The sequence below is a fragment of the Sardina pilchardus genome, chromosome 8 (assembly GCF_963854185.1).
Source record: "Sardina pilchardus chromosome 8, fSarPil1.1, whole genome shotgun sequence".
Lineage (NCBI taxonomy): Eukaryota > Metazoa > Chordata > Actinopteri > Clupeiformes > Clupeidae > Sardina > Sardina pilchardus.
In genome coordinates, this window is record NC_085001.1 from 18,810,472 (window position 1) to 18,827,263 (window position 16,792).

Sequence of the window (16,792 nt, forward strand, 5' to 3'; positions counted from 1 at the left end):
GCAGGCAGTCACAAAGCAAGAACCATAGGCAAGAACCAAGAACACGTTCTTGTGAATGTAATGTAAACTCCCATAACTCCCAGCTTGAACACGTGGTTAAAAATGGCTGCGCTGTAGTCACTGTAATCATTTTCTGGATTCTGGATTCTACTGAAATTGAGTATTTATCTGACTTTAGAAACTTCTTGTGACATTTTCTTTTAAACTAAGGTAAGGACACCATTATCTAAGTGTAATTAAGCTTTTCAACGTTTCGCCCAAATTCTATGTTTTGGCTAGTAGCATTTTTACCATGCCTGCTGTTTGTATTCGATAGGCTCATGCAACAATAAATGAACATTTCCATGTAGGCACATCACGCCGGTACCTACATTGACTAGGTGTCTATAACTATGACTGAATGTGTTTACAAATGCCAAAATCAACAAGAAATGTTAAATCTTTCCCTTCCTGCTGAGATGTGAAAGAAATAGTCTTTTCATTTTCCTGCCCTCCAGATCGAGGAGCATGACAGACATTTCAGACACCCTACCTGTCACTTCACCACTAAATGACAAAGACGAGCAAGAAGTCTCAGACAAAGATGTAAAAAGCAAGGAAGATCCACCAGGAGATGATGGTGATGTTACTGTGGACCCCGACTCCAATGTATATCGATATATTAAGGAGGATCTCTTCACCTCTGAAATCTTCAAAGTGGAGATTCAGAACCTGCCCAAGTTCATTGGCTTCAATGATCTGAAGAAGTTCCTCACCAAGCATGGGCTAAACCCACATAAAGTCAAACTGTTCGGCAAACAGACCTTTGCTTTTGTCACTTTCAAGAACCAGGAGGAGAGAGACAAGGCCATGAAAGTGGTTCATGGTGTCCAATGGAAGGGCCGTATTCTAAGTGTGCGGCTAGCCAAGCCTAAAGCAGATCCCATCCTGAGGAAGAGAAAGCAGGACGAGGCTGAAGATGGCGGAGAGCCCCTTTCTAAGCGCCAGGGAAGGGACGGAGACCAAGAAGGGAAAGAAGCAGAGCCTCTGAGCACACAGCTGGCTAATGTGGTCACCCCCTTATGGAACGTGCCCTATGACGAACAGTTGAGACAGAAAGAGGAAGAGGTGTTGGGGATTCTGCAAAGGTTAACCAGGTAGTAGCTTGGATACCATCCACTTTTTTTGTATGTTTTTTATATTTACACTTGGATCATTATCCTATAGTGCAAAAAAAAAAAAAAAGAGTGCTCCCATTGCCTCAGTCTTTTAGCAGCACATTAAGTCTTCTCTACAAGTTAATCTTCATCAGCCAAAGTGTATAACTGGATTTCAACATTTGTTTTTGTGCAGAGAAATAGGCAACAACAACAAGGCTATGTTGCCCTGGCTGTTTGTACAGAAGGAGAAGCATAATGGCATTTGTTGCCCTTTAGAGAAGATCCGGCCTTCTCCAGTGCAGGTACAGTCACGAGAGTGCCACCATGGAGAGATGCTCAGCTCTCCTGCCAATTAGTTATGTGAATAACTTGTGATATTGCGTCAATTGCAGACTGACTACAGGAACAAGTGTGAGTTTCTGATTGGGATCGGAGCAGACGGGCAGGACAAGACTATAGGCTTTCGCCTTGGGAAGTATAAAGGTGGCACATGTGCAGTGGTGGGACCCGGCGACACCATTCACGTTCCGCCAGAGACCAAAAAAGTGGTCCAAGTCCTTCAGGATTACATCAGGTAACATGGGAGTGGAACTAAATAAGTTTATGTGCACCTTATACTGTATAGTCTAGTTTTTATAAGAAACAGTTTCTAAGTAATTTTAATGGTAAACTTACAGTTAAGCCCAAAATTATTAGCCCCCTTATGAATTCAGACATAATCCTTTGTTTATACATGAAAATTACCATTTCCAAGAATGTGCCTAGTTTATATGATTACAGAAGCGCAAGGACAGTATGCCCACAAAGTTTGATGATCATTGTTTACTCATGCTCTGATTTGTGACAAGAAAAGCAAGAATTGACATGTTCAAAATGATTAGCCCCCAGACCATTAATAGTCAATAGTGTAGCCTTTCTTTGCTTCAACTGACAACAACTTCTTTGAATAGTCTTTTACTATGTTGGCACATATCTCTTAAGCACTCTTTAGCTCCAGCTCGTCCAAACTGCATGGTTTTCTTGTATGGACTCTTGCTTTAAGCACGTGCCACAGATTCTCAATGGGGTTGAGGTCTGGTCTCTGTGTAGGCTATTCCAGCACCTTGATTTTGGTGTCCTTCAGGGCATTTTAGACCACTTTTCACTATGCTTTGGGTTATTATCATGCTGAAGGACCTGGTGGTGACCTAAGCCTAGACTAAGAGCAGGTGTCTTCATGTTATCCCTCAAAAGGTCAACATAATCTTTCTTTTTCATGATCCCATGCACCTGAACAAGGCTCCCTGTGCCTGAGACAGCAACACAGCCCCATAACATGATGCTCCTACCACCATGCTTCACTGTGGGAACTGTATTTTTATGGTTGTAGGCCTTCCCTTTTTTCGCCAAACATAGGCAACATCCATGTGCCCAAACAGCTCCAGTTTAATGTCATCAGACCAAAGGACAGTTTTCCAAAACTCATTTTTAGCTTTTAAATGTGCATGGGCAAAGTTCAGTCTGACTTTGAAGCGCCCCTTTTGGAGTAATGGGTTTTTTTCTCAGCCGATGACCTTGGAGGCCTCCACAATAAAAATCCCTCGCTACTGTCTTCCTCAAGACTTTAACCCCAGAGGTCTCAAGGTCAGCAACTATCATTTTGGCGGATGTGCAGGGTTCCTTGCTAACATCCCTGATGATTTTTCTCTCTAGATTGAGATATTTAGCATTTTCATCCACACTTAGGTTTGTTATGCACAAACTTGGAACTCTTTGTACTTTGTAATGATGCCTTGCATGGCTGTTCTACAGAATGTGAAGCATCTAGAGATTACAGTATAGCCTTTCTCCATATTATAGGCCTCAATGATGTTCTTTCTGAGGTCCAGACAGATTTCCTTTATCTTCAGTATGCCTGTAAAGGCAGTCCCCTCTCAGACAGGTGTTCAAGTGCCTGTAGGCCTGTTCCTTGAAGTCTTTAGGTAAACAATCAATGCTGGTTGGGTGTTCAGGTGTTGTCTGGACATTAACTATACTGCAAAGGTGTGGCTTGAAAGGTGACAGGTTGGTCGTGTGTGTTTAAAAGCAAAAAAATCACATGGGGGCTAATAATTTTGACCACTCCACTTTTCACACAATTTGAGATTAAGCATTCCTAATAATATATTAACACTCCAAAATGCACCAGATTCTACATAATAACATTGGCGAATGTTTGATTTTTAAAATTTGATCAGGGATGAAAAATTTAGGGAGAATTTTAGAGTAATGTTCCAAAATTTCAGGGGGGCTAATAATTTTGGGCTTAACTGTACTTGTGATACAAAGTATGAAATCTCTGCAGATGTACCCTACCCGTCTACAGAGAATCAATCAGCCCTATAACTTCCCTCTCCTACATCCCAGAGAGCCAAATCGCTTTAAGGCAATATTACCCTGTCAGTCAACATGGCTCTTTGGAGATTATCTTTGCCAGTTCCCATCCTTTGGCTTGTAAACAAAACACATATACTGTACTGTGTTCAGGGGGAAGGACGCAAGCCATGAGTGGTATTTATGACCGTTGTGTCAAATATAAGTACTCCGCAAATGTAAGGGGGAACCCAGTAGCAAAAAACAGCATTGGATGCCTTTAATGTATGCTGGTTGGTAATGTTGAATGTGTATGATGTATTCTTGGACAGGACTACTCCATACTCCGTCTACAGTCCTGAGACCTACGAGGGCTACTGGAGACAGCTGACAGTGCGGACGACCAGGACCAATCAGGTCATGGCCATGGTGTTCTTCAACCCTCAGGTACAAATAAGAAATATTGCGCCTGTGCATGCATACTTGTACTGGTTGCATGTTTATTTTGAAACATACACATAGACACATACAATTAGTCATACAAGTGTTATAACTTACAGTATCTCTTACTGAGACTAAGTAGGTTACTTCTTGAAGAAAATTGATGTGGTTAAGTTTTGGCAGTACTGACCTATTTCGTGTCTGCTGCTTTTCTTATCAGAAACTGACAGAAGAAGAGATTGGTGCACTAAAAAAGTCAATGAAGGTGTATTTTACTGAAGGAGAAGGGAAAGACAGTGGTGTCACATCATTATACGTTGTCAAACATGGACAAAGGTGGGTTCCATTTCTAAGAGTTTTCTTTTCTCGCTGCATATTTTGATCTGTGTGTGCTCATTGTGATGTATCATGGAAGGACATCACCAAACACAGATGACCTTCCCTGTGAGCATGTCACTGGAGACGAGTGGATTCATGAGGAGCTCCTAGACCTGAAGTTCCGCATCTCCCCACACTCATTTTTCCAGGTGAACACTTTGCTTATATGGAGTCACTGGGATTGGCTGTTAATGGTTGGTCACATGGACACGATTCATTCTGTCAGACTTGGTTGTGAGTAGTTTGTGGCGACCCCTTCTTGACAGATCAACACACCGGCTGCGGAAGTATTGTACTCTGCCGTGGGGGAATGGGCACAGCTGAACCAGGACAGCACTGTGCTCGACGTCTGCTGTGGGACTGGCACGATCGGGATTTCTCTGGCAAAGGTACAAAGTAACAGGGACCGTTTGTCTTCACTAATGCATACTGTGTGTGTGTGTGTGTGTGATTCTGTCACTATTTGCTGTGGTGAATTGTCTGTGATCGTTTCCCCCTCGTTGCTGTTGTAAATTGTGGTCGTTTTATGTTTTTGGCATCGCAGAGAGTAAAGAAAGTAATTGGAATTGAGCTGTGCCAAGAAGCTGTGGAAGATGCCAAAGTCAACGCTCAGCTGAATGGCAAGTCAGACATTAGCTCTTCCCTAATATTCACACATGCTTAATGTTCTGTGTAATGTTCATGCTTTTTAATCTTTCTGTCTATACACTTCCACTGTCTCATTAGGCGTTTATCCTCTTTGTTTGTGTCCTAGGATTGAGCAATATAGAGTTCCACTGTGGAAAAGCAGAAGATGTTTTCCAAACGGTGCTCAATGCAGTTGTATCTCCTAATGTCACAGCTATCGTTGACCCACCAAGAGCAGGAATGCGTATGTACCCATGCACTTACTCTTTGTTTGCTTAATTTTTCAAATTAATTTTGATGGTATATATGGGTATGTGGAGGACAGATGAACACATTTGTATTCACTGCTAGTCACGCAGGCTAAGCACTATATAGCTCAGCTCAGACTACTATAAACGTATAAGCTTTGAAAAAATAAAATGGCCAACTATACTAAAACTACCACTGTCTGCCATAATATAATAATATTATATAAGACGCCAGTGCAGCATGTTCTGCAACCTTCATCAGTCAGAGTCGTGGTGTTTGTTTGCATGAATGAATATTGGCAATTTGTTATTGTTCCCACATTGCATACTAAGTGGTTTGTCACAATAACATCTCTCATTGAAATGCTTAACAGACTCTAAGGTAATTCTGGCCATAAGGAGAGCAGAGCATCTTAAGAGGCTGGTTTACGTTGCATGCAATGCTAAAGCGGCCATGAACAACTTCATTGAGTAAGTATGAGTATGAGTACACTGAGCTTGTAAAATGTGATCAGTTTACAACGTTTAGCTCTCGTCACATCTATAAATGATCACCTTACTATTTGTCATTGTTTCGAGTTTACTTTTACCACACCCAAATTTGCTACGCCCTGTGCATGCCGTTTGAAGTAGTGGAGATCAGTGCCTAATCCAGAGCCCGTTTTCAGCCTGTGCAGAGCACCTTCCAACCGTGTGCGTGGAGCCCCGTTCCGCCCTGTGCGATCGATGGCTGTGGACCTGTTCCCCCAGACCCCTCACTGTGAGACCATCCTGCTCTTCGAGAGGGTGGACTACAGCTCCACAGGCGAGAAAGAGAAGGACCAGCCTGCCGACGCCAAACTTCAAACGTCTTAGCTACACTCGGTCCTGATAACATTTTCTTTTCCGTGTCCAAAACGTTCAAATTTAAGGTTAATTATTAGCATGTGTCTGCAGTGCTCGTCAGACAATATTTTTGTGGAGTTTGTTCTTGGGTAAATGTATGATCGTACAACTCCTTTTCATTTTGATCTAACTGTACAATGTTGGTGTACATGGACAATTTTGTAAATTAATAAACTGGACTACCTTACTTGAATTGCTGTAAATGGTTTTACACAACAATGACCAAATGCGTACTAGTCAAGACACCTTTATTTGCATAAACAACTCACTGTAAGTCAGCGATCATAAGTCACATTGACAAGAAATGTTTTTTCTTCCTAGGCATCAATACCTCTATTAAACAACTTAATATTAGACCTTCCATGGTAACAAGTATATATATAAAAAAGAATATATTCTTCACACACCAACACACTTGGCAAGACAGTTTGGACAGGCAGTAAACTCAGAATAAACTGGGGTGAAAATAAGCACATTCTTAAAAGTGTTCTAACTCTGTAATACAGCAGCCTCGTGCTCATGTACAACGGTGAAGTTCCAAAAAACAAATGCAATGCAACACTCAAGAAAAGCACACTAAACTAAAATACTTCACACAATGACAGTGCACAGCAGTTTATATATAGATTTTTTTTGATCCAGCAGTTATTGCAACTTTTATCCCTCCTTTCCAGTAAATATAACTATTGTATGTTTTATGCAGCAACCTACAGTATTCTATAAAAATGCATAAGACTATTAAAAGCTTTGGTTCACACCTTGTATGTCATTACATGATCGCATTGTCACGAGGTATAGAGTACCTAGCTGTTTTTGCTTAATTGCCTTTTGTACTGCAGTTAACCAATTTGAATTCATATAATTACCTTGAAAACCTGTTGACCTGAACACAATCAACTCGCTACAATGATTGCAACGTACACATATTTTAATAGGCCTGTAGACACAACAATCGGTTAAGACAGCTGTAAAAACTCATGCTAAAGGCATTCACCCCCCCCCCCCCTTCCCTCCCCTCCCCTCAAATATCAACATTAATAACTCCCATTTCATTGCACTGCTGTTAGTTTCTAGGTAGCTTCACCATTAGCAAAGACTCAAGTAAAAGGGTCTTATGTTTCCCTTGTGATGGACATTGAAGAGATTGAGATAGACTAAGGCAACAAACACCAGCATCAAATTGTCTATTTGAAGTTCGTGGAAAATGGGCAATACTGATGTTTTCTGGACTTGGCGCCCTTGTCTTAAGTACTCCTTGCAGGCGTTTTTGAATTAAAGGCGATATATAAAAATGTAAAAGGAGGGACAGAGAAGCTCGAACGCCTTCAACCTACAAGTCTTCACAGCCACAAAGACTACAGTACTTGAAAGCTCTGGTGCTTCATGTTCTCCGCAGTGCCAATGGAAAGCAAGAATTATAGCTTGTCAGATCAGCACAATTGGCTGTCTTTTGATATGTTTCATCCTGCGTTTCCACCAAACCAACAAAAAAAAAGGCATCGTACATACTTTTACACGTTTAGCAATAAGAGCAAAAACAGTAATATCACTGCAGATTGTGGGCACTGCAGATTGTGGGCAGGGTTCAAACAGGTTTTTTAAAAACAAAACAAAACCAACAAAAAACAAACCAACAATATTTCAGATGCAAAAAAAACAAAAAACAAAAAAACAACATGCAAATGAAGGTCTGCCAAGTAATGTTGACCAGTCATGACCCTAACATCCTACACACCGCCAGCATCACTGTATGCACAATGCTACCACAAACTTCACATCAATACAGGAGCTTGATTCTACTGGTTACCACCAAAGCATGATTAAAAGGGGTGAAGAAACACAAAATGAAACCTATTCATAGAAAAAAAAGAGAGAAAAAGATGTATCAGATCAAATGGCAGTCCTTAGAGCAAAGAGCAGATTGTTATCGAAGTTGGGTTTCCTGTTGAAAGATGCGTGCCGAATTTGTACTTGCCTATCATGCTTCTGAAATGATTACACAGCATCCTACCCCAAAATTGGACAAGTGTAAACCAACACCCAACTTCAGGAAAAAAAACAATGGAGATCCTGATTTTGCTAATGCTTTTGTAACAACAGAAAATAGTAGTGGATAGTTTTCAGTCAGCAGAATTGGGATAAATAAATATTATGAAGTTGTAGTTTATCTACGGATGCTTAAGTGCTGTACAGAAAATGCATTCAGAGGTATAAGATGTTCAACACCTTACCCTAGTGCAGAATTTTCTTCTGACTGCATTTACGTCCTTGGCTAAGGTGGCAGGTGAACGGAATGCGTGCTCTGTTTTCTGAAATGACCTCCATAATTGTAAAACATGTATTGCCTTTGTACACTAAATGACAATGCATAATTCAGTAATCACGCTTAGACTTGTTGCCTGTCTTCTGAACAATCGGGGGTACCGTGGACAGTGCTAGTTGGTCTGTAGGAACGTTCTATACGTCAACTGTGCACAACGGCTCGCTACCTGGCTGGGCAGATTCCATTATGGTCATTTTTGGCTTCTTCCTGGTCTCTTCCTATAGAGAGAAAACATACATATTTCAGCTGGCTATGGTAGACATTTTGTTTAAATTGTTTTTAAATCAAATATACAGTATGTGTATAATGCAACCAAATCATGTAGCTGCATTCATGGCAGTGCTTTTGAATCCCAAACATACCCTCTGCTTTGCCAATTTCCTCATCTCATCTTGAAGTTTGTTCAGGATATGCAGGTTTGGCTTGTTCTTTTTGGCATACTGCTGAAGTTCTATCACACTTTTGTCTGAATTTTCCTGTAGGTTAGTAAATATAAATATAAACACACATGCAACCTCAAATCAAAGAAACAATTCTTTACCCATCCTGACATGCCACTGAGCCTTTTGAACAGAAATCAAAGCGTGCAAGTAAGTTTGTTTCCCTAGCAGTTAAAGAGATGCGAAAGAGGAATTGATATTTATGCCCTGGCCCACACATCAATGTTCAACTCCATTTAGCACTTAGATCAGGGGTGGGCAAACTTTTTGCCTCAAGGGCCACATTGGGTTTTGAAATTGGCCGGCTGGCCATACCCACTAAAACTTTCTTATATTAAAAAGGAGATATCAGTTATCAACCATGACAAGCCAGCTGGAACCTGCCACTCTCGCTCTCCCGTGCATAACGGTCTTGAATTTCCCCTTGGGGATCAATAAAGTATCTATCTATCTATCTATCCGTCAACATAGATCTGCTGCAGTGACGATTGAGAAAGCACCCAAAAAGCATCATCGCAAACATGCCGTTTTGACACCGACATTGGCCGCGTTTACCAGATTTGTTAAGAAACTCTTAAGTGCTAAGAACTCTTAGGAGCGTTCTTAGAGCGCTCCTAAAGGCCAGTTCAAACCGAAGATTCGCGACGGTCTGAGACGGTTGCGGAGAGCAGTTGCGGCGGTGTGAATCAAAAGTTTGTCTCGTCGCGGATCTTGTGTTTGAACTGGCCTTAAAGAGTTCTTAGCACTTAAGAGTTTCTTAACAAATCTGGTAAACGCGGCCATTGTTAACATTCTCCAAGAAGAGTGAAAAGTACTTTGCCGTAAAGCTAACCACAACGTCTATCAAAATAGCAAGCCTATGCTAACCTAATTAAATGCTCGCCTGGCTGGATTAAGGTGCGTGGTGGGTCGGATCCAGCCCCCGGGCTGTAGCTTGCCAACCTCTGACCTAATGGTACCCAGCTCTTCAAAAAACAACTAAATGGGGTTATGATCCTAACCGATCAATATTGTTACATAGTGCAATATCCAGCGTTGCAGACATCCTGTAGCAATGTCAGTGTAGCATCAAAATGAGGCTGAAGCCATTGATTGTTTCAAGGTGAGATTGTGCTGCATTACAAGCACTTACCTTTTTGACCATCTTATTGCTCTCCCTGCCATACATGCGCAGCAGTGATCCCCAGTTCTTCACGTGGGGATGGAGCATCTGCAAGATCTTCTGAGAGGCCAGCTGCTTGCCAACTCTCTTGTTCTTGCCTTCAGTTGGGAGGGGGGGACATGGTTTTAATATTTAAATCATTTTTAAATATTCCCATGCTTTAACTAACAGAGGCATATTTCCCCATGAACACATGTAATGAAAGGCTGCTGGAATATAACCTTGCATAGAAGTCTCACTTACACCATCCACGAACTGTGTGCTTGCCACAAGTCATGACATATTCACTCTTCTGGTTCTTCCCAGGGATAACCTCAAACTTGATGCTTGTGTCACCCATACCATGATTTCTAAGAAACACATTTATAAACACATCAATTGTAAGATTATTGCTTTATACCATAATGTGAGGTCTAAATCCCCAAAATAGCCTCACAATAAAATGTAATGGGCATTAGCAGGTTTATTTTCATTATTCAACTTCTATGCTATTGTTCATGTAGAAAATGTTGAGTAATACACCCCTCCCTCCCCACACACACACACACCGATATTCATTATTATGTGATTAGATAATTTAATAACATAAACATCATAGTAATTTAAACAGGACCTACCTTTTAAGGCACTCATGAAGAATTTGATAAGGTGAAAGCAAGCCTGCTTTGTTGGTCAGCTCATACACCCTCGAGTCTTCAATACTGATATGATTAAAATACTGTAAAAAATATCAAAGACAAACATCATTGGCAAACGGGCTATTACATGTGCCCTTCCCTTGCTTTCATTTGTTGTGTAGGCTAGACCAACGCATGGTGAGTGCAGTATTTGACATCGCATCAAAATATGTTCATGCTAAAGCTTGAATGAACAAATTAATTGCACCTCCAGTTCATCTCCTTCAACGGGCTTCTCCTCAGAAGTCTGTTTCACAAAGTCAGGGATGAGGATCTCCAGTGTGGCTCGAGCTTGGGAAAGAGAATAAAGTCCCACGGTCACAGAACGCATGGTGCTCAGTGAAGCATTGTAAGGAGAACTTCAGTGAGAGATCGGGTTGATAAGTGATTAGACTGAAAACACAAACTCAAAGTACCAGCTTTATTCTTGGCCAGTTTTTTACTACTTGCGGTCCCTGTGCCGTATGTCACTCCATCTATGATGACAGAGGCTCCAAAGGGCTCACTTGGGTTCTCTGCAAAACCAAAAATAGTTATGAGTCACCACAAAGTAACACTAACATCATGTGTGTTCAATACTCAAATACAGAAGATGCTGATTTTTTTTTTGTTTAGACCAGACTTACAGAATATTTAATAGACAGATAGGCTTTCATTTTTTTATGTATAGAAGAATTGTACAGAATTTTCACATAAACACACAAATCAAAGACTTACCACATTCAAAAAAGTTGTAAACAGGTCGGACCTTAAGTACACGTTGCATATATTCATGCAGAATGCAAACCTCCGATTTCCCATTCGGATTGATCACAAACTCTACAAGTGGAAAGAAGAATATTAGTGAAGCACACACCAGAATAAGGCCTTCATCACACACCGTTATACTGATGATTACTGAGGGTGCCTCTCATTTGGTCTTTTATACACCCTCTCTTCCTTCCTCGATCCTCATCCTCACTGATCTAGATAAAAAATGAAGCGGTGGCAACAATGGGGGTAGTCTATCCAGTGTTAGTTAATAGATCAGTGGGAACGGGCCTCGAGGACCGGGTATCAAGGATCGAGGAGAGAGTTTGAGAGCCGCCCTGAGACCACGTACCCTTCTTGGTTGGTGCATCCTGCACTGAGAGGGTGATGAGCTTCTGATTGGCTGGCAGGATGGGCCTCTCAGACTCCGCTTGCTTCCGTTTCATGTCTCTGTTGAACTGCCTGCGCTCGGCCCACGTGCGGAACTTCTTCACAGTCACCTGTTCAAAGTCAAAGCGCTTCTCCAGATAGCCGCGGAACTCTTCGATGTCTAAGCGAGAGGAACCAATGGACAGTTAGTGAAGTGCATGCAGAGAGTAACAGCACCAGATGCAACTTTTGACACTATGACAAAAAGGCATTCAGACATCACTTACAATGGGCTTACTAAAAGCACAGGGAAGGCATGGGAGTTCACCTGTGTAAACTATGACACTGAAGCTCACGCTACAACTTTGGCTTCACCGACTCAGATGAATATATACTGGAACACAACGCCAGCCTGAATCAGTGTCCTCCTTACCAATCGACTCATCCTTGCAGACCTCCACTTTGGCCCTGACCTGGCCCAAAGCCCCCTGGGCCATCTCGTGGACCACAGGCTCCTTCACGTCAGGCTGGGCCTCGGTGGCCTCCCCAGACGGCTGTGTGGGGTCCTCCGCAGCATTGGCAGTGCTCTCTTCCGGGGCTGTGGAGTCCGGTTCGTCCGCTCTCTCCAGAAGATCCCCCTCTTCTACAGGCTTTAAGGGAGTGCTACGGGAGTTGGCAATCACCTCGCCATTTTGCTCCCGTTCCTCGTGTTCCTTCATTTTCTTGTAGTGCAAGCAGGGAATGCTACTTGTAGGAGGGTCATGTTTCTGTTACAGGGAAGAGTGAGGTTATTAGCGTGTAATAAGATGTGGAGTTTGAAGACCTTGCGAATTCAGTCATTCGTGTTAACCACCCAAATGTAATACAGTTGAAAATGAATACAAAGTACTTTCACAAATAGCATTATACTCAAGACATATAATGAGCGAGAGCATCCATGGCTGATGGATCATAACTACCTTGGCACATTTTCATGAACTTAAAAAAAAAAGAAAACAAACTGATTTCTTTCTTACAATGAAAGCAATACAGATAAGAAAGTGGAAACAAAACAAAGAAATTGAAAAATATGTCAAGCACCAAGTAATGTATTCTTCAACCTTGTTGAACTAATTGAACCACACTTCACTGTTTCAAAGAGTATTTTTTAAAACAATGAGTAGTTGGTACCGCCGTGTTATAATCATGCACAAGGAGTTATATTATTGGAGAGTTCATTGAATTACTAAGTGTTAAAAATCCAGGCCGTTTCCTATAAAATGTAATTTGATGACCGAAGAAGCAAGCCCCTCATTACCCTGATGCTCCCTGTTCCGAGGAAGTAAGGTCTGGACCAGGTAACAACCCTGGTTTCCCGGTGAAGGTAGACTGGAATGCCGGAGTTATGGAATGTCATGATCCAGCCGTCAGGTAGTGGCTCAGTGGGTGGGCGCCCACGACCTGAACAGGGACACCATATTCAGGCATGCGTGAACAACAAGTATGTGATGACAGAGCAGCAGAGGTATAATACATCTGTAAAGGACCCCACCTCCCCAACATCCAGCATTATGTTTTAAAAAAGAAGACAAGGAAAACTGTCCATCCTCACTCTTAAGAACAGTCTTTATTTTGGTCATCATTGGTTGAACCCCAGCCTCTCCGTCAGACTGGTGGTCACTGTCTCCTGCGTCCTTGTCTTCTGCCAGCCGCATCTTTTTGGGCACTGGCATACCCTCTTCCAACAACGCATCTACATCATTGTCAAAGTCCTCCTAAAAGAAAGCACCTTTTAGCATTTCACCAACCTATCTTGTCAACCCATGTGGGTTAGTGACAAACCTGGATGAGTAAACTAAACTGGCAACAGTAAGCTTTCTATGGCTTTGTATCCTGAGGAGAATAAGAAGAATTTCCCCTTGGCGATCAATAAAGTATCTATGAACCAGCTCTTCAATCAGGTGGGTTCCCATCAGTTACCTTACTCAGGTTTGTGACCACAAAATATACTTCAACCCCACACTCCCAAATCATGGACTCTTGAGACAATTTTGATCAAAACAGGTAGCGTACATGACATACCACTGCTCAAAACTCTACTTTCCATAACTTTTTTACATTAGTATTACAACACTGCAGATTCTAAACACACTGGTGTCCTTTGGTTACCTTTATTGACAGAAAAGCACAGCTTTTCAAATGAAAACTTAAACCTGACAGCTGAAGGCATAAAGACAGATTAGTATGAGCTTTTAAGACTTCCGTTGCAGCAGTGAATTAAAAGTCGATCCAATTGTAACGCTGAATCAATGCATGTCAAATCCAAACTTTGAGAGTCGGGTAGATTGACTGGGAGAGCTAGTTCTTAGTCAGTGAATTAAACACAATACAAAATGGTTTGTCAATACTAGCATTTCTTTCCACCCTCTTCATTTGACAGTGCACATACCTCATAAGAGTAGTTTAGGTCCTCCTCGTTAGTTTGCTCTTGTTGCACAATGACGTCTGATCTGAAGCCGCCCTGGTCTCCATCTTCAGCCTCTAGGAAGTTCTCACTGAAATCCTCCAACTCATCCAGGACGGCAAACTCAACCTTGTTCTCTAGGTCCACCTCCGCCTCCTCACCTTTCGCCCTGGTGCCGAGGACACCATTACCGCTGACCCCTGGACAACCCTGACTGGCCATCTGCTCTACAGAATCATGCAACACACCATTCAAAACCTCCGCACTTCCCTCAGAGTCCCCTCCCTGCCCTATCCCTGTGTAGAGTACCTTCCTGTCTTTGCTTTTGCTAGCATCCGAGAAGCTAACGCTAATCTTGACGTCTCTGAGCAACTTCAAGTCGGGCAGGAATTTGGTGACCGGAGGAGCGTGGCGAGCCGTTCTAGGGCACGAGGCGCCGGGGACAGGCTCGTCTGATGGGTGGCAACTAAACGTCAGAGAGCCCTTGGTGAGGAGCTGCGCCTCTATGCTCTCTGCCGGGGTGTTTGTGGGTCCATCACCACCAGAGCTAACGTCCATTTCCTCTGCGTCACTGGACGTTTGCAGGGGAGGTGGTGGAGGTGCTATGCATTTGCGGCTGCCTGACAGGTCATCCTCCGGGGGCTCCAGTGGGAGAGGAGGCAATATATCATCAACATCCATCTCTACTAACAACTTTTAAAGAGATACTAAGTGCAACAGGTGAACTATCAGGGATCCTTTATCTACAGTTTCCTCAAAGGCGTTAGAAGGATCTTGCAGACAGACATGCAGAAGTACATTGCCAGGATGCCTCAAATTTTGCATTAGTCATGTACAGTGTTGAATATGCTAAGCTGACTACATTGTTCTTTTCATTAATGTAGACAGCTTTTTAGAATCACTGTCTCAATTATTGGAAATCACAATGCATTCAGCTTAATTGACCACATCTATGGCCATCCTCCATTCCAGAATCTTCCATATGCCCTGTAAGAGAATGAAGATATAGACGTATGAGTATAACGTTATTGTTACTGTTGTCTGTCATCATGAGCATCTATTACTGCGTAACCAAAGGAAGTCAATACTGCTTCAGATTTCCTGATCTGCATTACTGACGAGAACAGTTCATCACAGTTATCAGGTCAGTGGCGGCAAGGCCGTTACCGTTATCTCCATGTTAACAAGAACTTACACATACAACACTAGCATTGTTGACAATGCCCTGGGTTCAATTAATACAAAATAAACGAATGTGTCTACTTCTAGATAGAATGCATTTACAGCTCCATCAAATATAACTTCATATTTATAAACACTGACATCTAGAGGTCTAACTGTTAGTTAACGGGAGGCAGGCAGCTGCTGGCAGATGGCAACGTTAACATTTCCATACGTCATGCGAAAATACTGCAAGTTAGCCAGCTAATTTAGCACCGACAAATAAATAGTAAAACATAATTATTACGATAAGATATGCCTGCTGGTTGTTATGAGGTGTTGCAAACCAGCTAGACAAAATGTCTGGCCTCCCAGTTAACTTAGTCGGTCTCTTACACCAAGAAGCTAGCTGGCGACCATTGCAACACGCAAAATGAAATGTTAGCGTGTGCTAACAGGCTTTATGGCTAGGGTTGATTCAAACGCTGGTACAATTGGCTTATTTCTACGAGTCCATACGACCCTCAGGTTTAAATTATATCTATTCATTGTTTGGTAATTGATCTAGTATTTCTCGGGGTCATTGTTCCGTGTAACTGTTTCATATTAGCTGGGAAGTAAACGTTTATTAAAAGCGATGGCTTGATTAACTTACAACTTCTCAATTGTCGGTAAAATTGCATTTTAGCCAGTTGGTACTCATGTACGGTTGTGAAACAAATTACAATATATTCACTCACCTTCCCTATTTGTATCCTCGTCTCAACAGAGAGAAATACACTTCTGTCCAAGCCAAAAGCGTCCCTCTCCCAACGCCATCTTTAGCACAGAGGACTTGCAACGTTCTCAAGGATCCTCCCAGTTACCGGCTCCGTGAGCTCTCAGCCAATCGTTGCAGATGTGTGCGTAGGTAAGCCAATGAGAAACCAACCATGTAAAGACGAAAGACTGCGGGAATGAAAACACCAATCATATACAGGCGAGCTCATATTCGTCCAATTAAATACAAGTAGGCAATATGCCAACAATTTTCCATTTCTACTGAAGGTGGCAGCCGTGATCTTAATTCATTGAGTCAAGATTTTGTATGGTCCCGTTTGAAATCGTTAGTGTAAGTTCTGTATGTTTATTTACGTGGCGTTTAAGACATTATTCTGCTGGCATCTGTCGTTTGTAGTATCATATGTTGGACATAATTAGTTTACTATACTATATAAAAAATAATTTCAACAAATCATGTTTAGGCAAAAGGGTTGTGGGAAAATGTGGTGTCTGGTAATTGTACAGGTACTCAGTGTTTGGCATGCACTAAAGCACTCCATTGATCCTTGACCTTCCATGGTTAATTAATAGTCCAAATGATGGAATAGTCATTAAAAACAAAGAGGTACATTCAGCGCAAAAAAGCTCTGAGGGGA

At 42.0% G+C, this 16,792-nt stretch overlaps 2 protein-coding genes across 2 annotated transcripts; one reads left to right on the forward strand and one right to left on the reverse strand.

Annotated features, from left to right (window-relative positions):
- The first annotated feature begins 98 nt into the window (after window positions 1-98).
- On the forward strand, window positions 99-6,242 carry trmt2a (tRNA methyltransferase 2 homolog A). The gene is made up of 12 exons (XM_062543078.1): window positions 99-210; window positions 498-1,136; window positions 1,333-1,441; window positions 1,532-1,713; window positions 3,803-3,917; window positions 4,132-4,247; window positions 4,327-4,438; window positions 4,556-4,678; window positions 4,834-4,909; window positions 5,044-5,160; window positions 5,539-5,635; window positions 5,833-6,242. The coding sequence occupies exons 2-12, from the start codon at window positions 508-510 to the stop codon at window positions 6,017-6,019; spliced, it is 1,863 nt and encodes a 620-aa protein (XP_062399062.1). The 5' UTR covers window positions 99-210; window positions 498-507; the 3' UTR covers window positions 6,020-6,242.
- Window positions 6,243-6,280: 38 nt separating this feature from the next.
- Window positions 6,281-16,195, reverse strand: dgcr8 (DGCR8 microprocessor complex subunit). Its single transcript, XM_062543080.1, has 15 exons — window positions 16,115-16,195; window positions 14,199-15,200; window positions 13,362-13,524; window positions 13,068-13,210; window positions 12,204-12,537; window positions 11,754-11,951; window positions 11,369-11,470; window positions 11,068-11,166; window positions 10,860-10,942; window positions 10,592-10,692; window positions 10,218-10,324; window positions 9,945-10,072; window positions 8,735-8,848; window positions 8,539-8,590; window positions 6,281-7,900 (listed from the first exon to the last, which is right to left on the reverse strand). Exons 2-15 carry the CDS (start codon window positions 14,892-14,894, stop codon window positions 7,827-7,829), a joined length of 2,394 nt encoding a protein of 797 aa, XP_062399064.1. The 5' UTR covers window positions 14,895-15,200; window positions 16,115-16,195; the 3' UTR covers window positions 6,281-7,826.
- Window positions 16,196-16,792: the final 597 nt, after the last annotated feature.

Excerpts from the sequence above, each read along its gene's own strand:
- dgcr8 (XM_062543080.1), bottom strand. The coding sequence starts at position 14,894 with ATGGATGTTGATGATATATTGCCTCCTCTCCCACTGGAGCCCCCGGAG. Across the intron at positions 13,525-14,198 it reads ACCTAAACTACTCTTATGAG|GAGGACTTTGACAATGATGT; the intron begins GTATGTGCACTG and ends GCTTTCTTTTAG. Across the intron at positions 10,073-10,217 it reads GCACACAGTTCGTGGATGGT|GCAAGAACAAGAGAGTTGGC; the intron begins GTAAGTGAGACT and ends TCCCAACTGAAG.
- trmt2a (XM_062543078.1), top strand. The coding sequence starts at position 508 with ATGACAGACATTTCAGACACCCTACCTGTCACTTCACCACTAAATGAC. Across the intron at positions 4,248-4,326 it reads GTTGTCAAACATGGACAAAG|GACATCACCAAACACAGATG; the intron begins GTGGGTTCCATT and ends GTATCATGGAAG. Across the intron at positions 5,636-5,832 it reads GCCATGAACAACTTCATTGA|CCTGTGCAGAGCACCTTCCA; the intron begins GTAAGTATGAGT and ends GCCCGTTTTCAG.